At 43.0% G+C, this 5,495-nt stretch overlaps 1 protein-coding gene across 1 annotated transcript; it reads left to right on the plus strand.

Moving 5' to 3' along the window:
* Positions 1-234: 234 nt before the first annotated feature.
* Positions 235-1,240, plus strand: LOC149333154 (sulfotransferase 2A1-like). The gene has a single exon (XM_089555996.1). The coding sequence runs from the start codon at positions 248-250 to the stop codon at positions 1,211-1,213; it is 966 nt and encodes a 321-aa protein (XP_089412122.1). The 5' UTR covers positions 235-247; the 3' UTR covers positions 1,214-1,240.
* Positions 1,241-5,495: the final 4,255 nt, after the last annotated feature.

Consider the following 5,495-nt stretch of genomic DNA (forward strand, 5'->3'; position numbering starts at 1 on the left):
AAAATGATGCCAAAATTAATTACCCACCCTTTTTACTCTCTTCCCAAAATATTGTTCTACGGTTTCCTTCGTTTAATTTGGTAGGTATCTATAATACAAGTGCTACGCGGATGCAAGTAACTGGTTCCTGCCAGCACCTTGCAGCGTTAGGCAAAGACATAAAAAAAAATTGTCATGCCCAGTGACTTTATGCATTCTCTTCACACGAAAATTGCCGTTTTTACAGGTGGTTTGCAGACGTCTCCACATGGCGAAGAGGAAGCCATACGCACAACTTATAGATGGCGTTCTCAGGAATCCAGTTTACAACCCGCAGCTCTTCAAAGACGCACTAAAGTTTATTCCAGGAAAAGGCGACCTGGTCGTGCTGTCTTACCCCAAATCCGGGACGCACTGGGTTATCTACATTGTGCAGCTCATTCTGAAAAGAGGCCAGCCTGTGAGCATTTTTCAGGAGTTCAAAAACAACATGCGCTATCTCGGGTTGTTAGAGTTGGAAGGCTGGAAACCAAACCTGCCCATGCGGCTGTTACAAACACACCTGCCACTGCAAAAAGGGGCCATACGCGCTGAAGCGAAGTACATCTATGTTGTTCGAAATCCGTGGGACGTGTGTGTCTCCCTTTTCCACATGGTGACCAGCATAAGCATTTATCGCTTTCAGGATGGCTCATTTGAAGAGTTCCTTGACGCATTTTTCAGCGACGACGTAGCCGGTAACGGAAACTACTTCGACCACATAGTTTCCGGATATGCCATTAAGGACCAGCCAAATGTGTTCTTCGTGAGCTATGAGGACCTCATGGAAGATACGCAAGGTACGATACTGAAACTAGCGCACTTCCTCGGACAAAGCTACGGCCGTGAACTGCAAGAAGATGGACAACTACTCCAGAAGCTACTGGAACGGTGCGCAGCAGAGAACATGAGAGAAGTGATGATTGCAAATCTTGACAATGTCCCTCTTCAAGGCTTCAATAGAACGAAGGAAAACCTTAAAGCGACATGCAAAGAAGGATTTAAGGGTGACAGCAGTAAATATGGCGTCGTAAGAACAGCCAAGGTTGGAAGCTGGAAAGAATATTTCTCTACAGGACAGCTTCAGCGCATGGAGGCTGTAATAAGACGGACGGAAGAAAGGTCGTCGGTGATGGACTTGTGGCGAAACATACGCAGCGAGGCTGTTGCGGCGTCTGGCATCGAACATGAGTAATAAACTGTCTGCGCTTGTTCCTTCTGCAAATTTGATTTGATTTGATTTGATTTGATTTATTTGTTTCCTTTCTGATACAGAAAGAGGAGCAAGAGCAAAAGGCGGAACGCCTGACGGTGGCTCTTGCCCCGCATACAGTTTGGCACAAACAGTCATTTAACATAGTTTTACACAAAAAGTTCCACACCAAGGTCTTCGGGGGGAAATAAGAAAAAAGTCACAGCACTGAGGGAAAAAAAGGGTAAATAAATTATGCGAGAAAAAAAAGAAGAAAAAAAAACGCGTATGTAGCAAACAATAGACCGTGCATACCAACACAGAATACTTAGTACAAAGAAGCACAAGCAAGTACACAATTCTGAAACATGGTTGTTGCAAGTTTAGCAACATGATAGCAAAATCATAATAGCAACACATAGCAATCATAATAGCAACAGCAAGGTTCAAAACGATAATGCACTCCCAGAAAATGAAACTATGGACAGAAACATCGCAGATTAATTGAATTCTAAGTTATTTTCGAGCAGCAGAGCTTTAAGCGTGTTCTTAGAGACATTAGCACTCAGATCTGTTAATTCTTGTATTTTGTTCAGAAGGTTAGCTGTTTGATATTCAATAAGTTGTCGCCCATAATTCGTCCTTACTTTGGGTGGCCGTAATATTTCCCTACGAAGTGAGTATGCAGGAGCTGCACTAGAGTTTCGTACACTGTAAAGCTTCGCTTTTTTTATGTACTGAAATAATTTCAAATAATAAACTTGATTGGCCTTTAACATTTTATATTTCAGAAAAAGCGGTCTTGTAAGCAGTAATTCCGGTGGGCCGTGATATTGCTCAAACATTCTTAACACTTTTTTTTGCTGATACATTTTTCTCAAATAAAGTTTAAGAATTCCGCTCAATATTTAGTTATTTATTTCAAGATACACCTAAAGGCCCTCTTCACGAGGGTATTACATAGGGGGTGGTAAAAATTATAAATTGTATACATAACAGTAACATTTAACATGAGTAACAGCGCAAAAAAGAAGCAAGAAAATAGCAATAACTGGTAGTCAACAACAATCGAAATGTGGCGGAACAACAAGACGCAAAAGAAAAACAAAAAAAAATAAAAAATAAGAACATGGAATAAACGAACGAAAAGCGAAACTCAAACACATTATGGTGAACAAAACAGAACTAGAAGAAAACTACACATCGCTTTGATTTTTTAAAAGTTCATGAAATGATGTCGCGTTAGTTTCAGTTGCGATTGTGGAAGGCAGCCGGTTCCAATCAATAATGGTTTTGGGTATGAATGATTTGGCAAAACTTGAAGTGTTACATGTGATGCGTTTGATCTTGAAAGGATGGTCACGGCGTGGAAACACTGCTGTGGGTAAGTGAAAGAAATCGTCGTGAAGCAAAGGATGATGGTAAATTTTGGCCTGGACCATCATTTTTTTTGCACGTGGAGACCTGCTTTCCAACAGTATCAGTTGTTCATTCGGTCACAGTATTTATGGGCTTCGATCTACGGCTGAATATGGTGTATGACTACCGATACCAGTGTGAAACATCCGCTTTTTTTTCTGATCTGCCTTGACTCCCTCCTTCCCGTCCATTTCTGATGGGTTATACATTCAAATGCCCGAGATCAGCTCACATGCTCCTTCACACTCCAAACGTCTGAGGTAAGTTCTGACAACTTGCTCAGCTTCCGTTTACTATGCGTTCGCCGCTTCGTACTAACATATTCTACTTCTGTTCCGTTTTACGAGTGTATGTAGATACTGGATTACCTAGCCATCTTACATCAACAAAATAATTTCGGGGCTCATCGGTCTTACTGATGCAGACGAACTGCTATAGCATTTTGCTTTCGCTCACCTATCAATTGAACTTAAATTCTATCCTAATTTCTATGCCACTGTCCGTCATTCACTAATCTTTGGCAGTTATTGTTCTATTCCAATTCCTGTTCTATTCCTTTGCCGCTTCATTCTAAATCTGATCCTCTTTAACTGCAGTTCAATTCCTCGCTTCTTGCATTCTCTTTTGCTGATTCTTTGTCATTTTCATTTGTGCTGAGTCATTCTTAGTCCAGCCTCTCCCACCTCTCATTTACACGGGGACGAAAGGATACTCCTCTCTCTACTGGAGAACAGTGGTAAATGGAGAGAGGAAAAAAACAAATAAATAACACCTGCCACTGCTGGCAAATGGTGGCGTCACCAAGAAACCATTGTCCGTGCGGAAGAATTTTTACCGTCATTGACCACGTAGTACTATCGCATTAAATCAGATTTTATTACGCAGCCAAGGCTCCCTGCGAAGGAGTGAGTTCAATTTTTTTGTTCTTTTTAGTGTTTTTGTGGTGAAAGCCATTCTGTGTAAATATCGCTAAAACTATGCCGATCGCCTAAGTTTTTGTCTTGTCACCCACACTGGTCTCAAAGCAAGGAGGGGTTTCTTTTTACTGAAAATACAGATTTGGGGCTTGGCTCTGCAAATGAATCAAGCACTGCGTGTGGTCTGAGTGTGGCGTGAAAGATGCCCAATTGTCTTTGTACGAGTTGTCATTCCCATTCTCTCGCAAGCGATTTTCGCGAAAGAAGACTACACTTTTAAGTTCCTCATATACCACGCGCCGTCGACTTGGGGATAGGGGAGAAGTTTAGGACGCCTCTAAGCTGCTAGTGTTTGCAATGCGCAGCGTAAGCGGCCTCTTTTTATGCAGCGCGTTTGCTATGGCACAGAGAGTCTAAGCGGACTCGTAATTTTCTCCGTTCTTAAGAACACGATTGATTCGCTCCATATTGCACTCCTTTTAGCTGCTAAAATGGCGCTTAAATATTAGTTTGGATAGAAATGCTAGTTTCATTTTGCCTGCTTTGTTAGAGGCTTTAATGCTTTGGGGTTCATTAATCAGATCTTCTTACTCCTGTATACTCCTGTAATCTGCAACATCTCGCTACTAATCGTATAAAAACTACTTGCTTTCCCGACAGTGAAACGTAGCAAGAGTGTCTTTCGTGTTGATTTTTAAGCACGCCATTGTAGTTTGTTGACTTAATTCCTGAACCCTGGGATTTCTTACGCTCAGCTACTTAGCAGAGTTATGTCTTACACAATTCCGAACTTACATTGTTATACATTAGGTTTTGTTCCCTATTCCTTTGAATACAATTATCCCAGCAGCATTAGGAAGCGAGCAGTTAATAAGAACATAAAACCTGTCCCTTTTCTTGACATACTTCTGATTGTCCTTGTCTCTCTCCTCATCCAGTGGACTTGTTCGCTTTACTGCTTTTAAATATTGCCCTGCATACTAGCATATGGTTGCCCGTTCCACGCGTTGTGGAGCAGCTCCGCAAGCCTTCCGCCGCTGGCGCGGCGGCAAAGTTGAAACTTTTAGGCTCCGCACATGTCTCGGGTTTTTCAGCTTTCTTAGTGAAGTTCTGCTTTTCGGATTAAAAGCAAGATTTCTCGGCATATGCACATATCTATTATTATGCACAGAGAAATATTTAGCAAGGCGAAACAAACGCGGTCCTCCTTTTTACGCAGTGTAGCGGTTTAATGCCGCGGGGCTATCGGCTTTCTCCCACAGCGCTATGTGCAGAATTACTGGCGACGCGCGCTCTTCTTCGTCGCGACCGTCAACAGGAGATCAACCGAAGGCGCGCCAGAAGTTTATCAAACATAACAAGCACCCGAGCGAGGTGGAAATTTGTCGTCACTCGGGACACTCTGGTCATGAGCAAGCTGCGCGAGATAGAAGCCCTGCGGTGCAGCCCCGCTGCCACTCTGGCCGTCGGAGCCGTGCTTGAATTACTTTGCCGGCCGACACCACCCTGTGTGAAGCCTGATATAAACACCCTCACAGCAGTATTTGTAATCTCGCCCCGAAAGCCACTGCCACTTATCAGTTAATTCAGACAGCACCACAGCATGCCGCGCAATTGATTTCAAATACACATAAAAGAATGGGTACCACCAGACAAATGGCACGCTTGACGAGCAGAGATTGCTGCCGTGACCTAAATATTGTTTAGTTGAAGGCTGACGTTCTTCTGCACAGTGCACGGCATCTGTGTTTAAGCTACAGTGCCTATCAAAGATAGACCTTGAGTATGAGAAAAGCTGAAAAATAGTTATTGGGACAGCCTGCCCGGAAGTCGCCTAATGATGGCCATGTTTTGCTTAAGCCGACTCAGGTGGTGTCGACAGAGCTTGACAAGCGGACGCTGCCTTAATACGGAAGCTATTCGGCGGATTAGTAATTTGTTAGTGCGTA

The sequence above is a fragment of the Amblyomma mixtum genome, chromosome 8, assembly GCF_055824585.1.
Source record: "Amblyomma mixtum isolate Tamu chromosome 8, ASM5582458v1, whole genome shotgun sequence".
NCBI lineage: Eukaryota > Metazoa > Arthropoda > Arachnida > Ixodida > Ixodidae > Amblyomma > Amblyomma mixtum.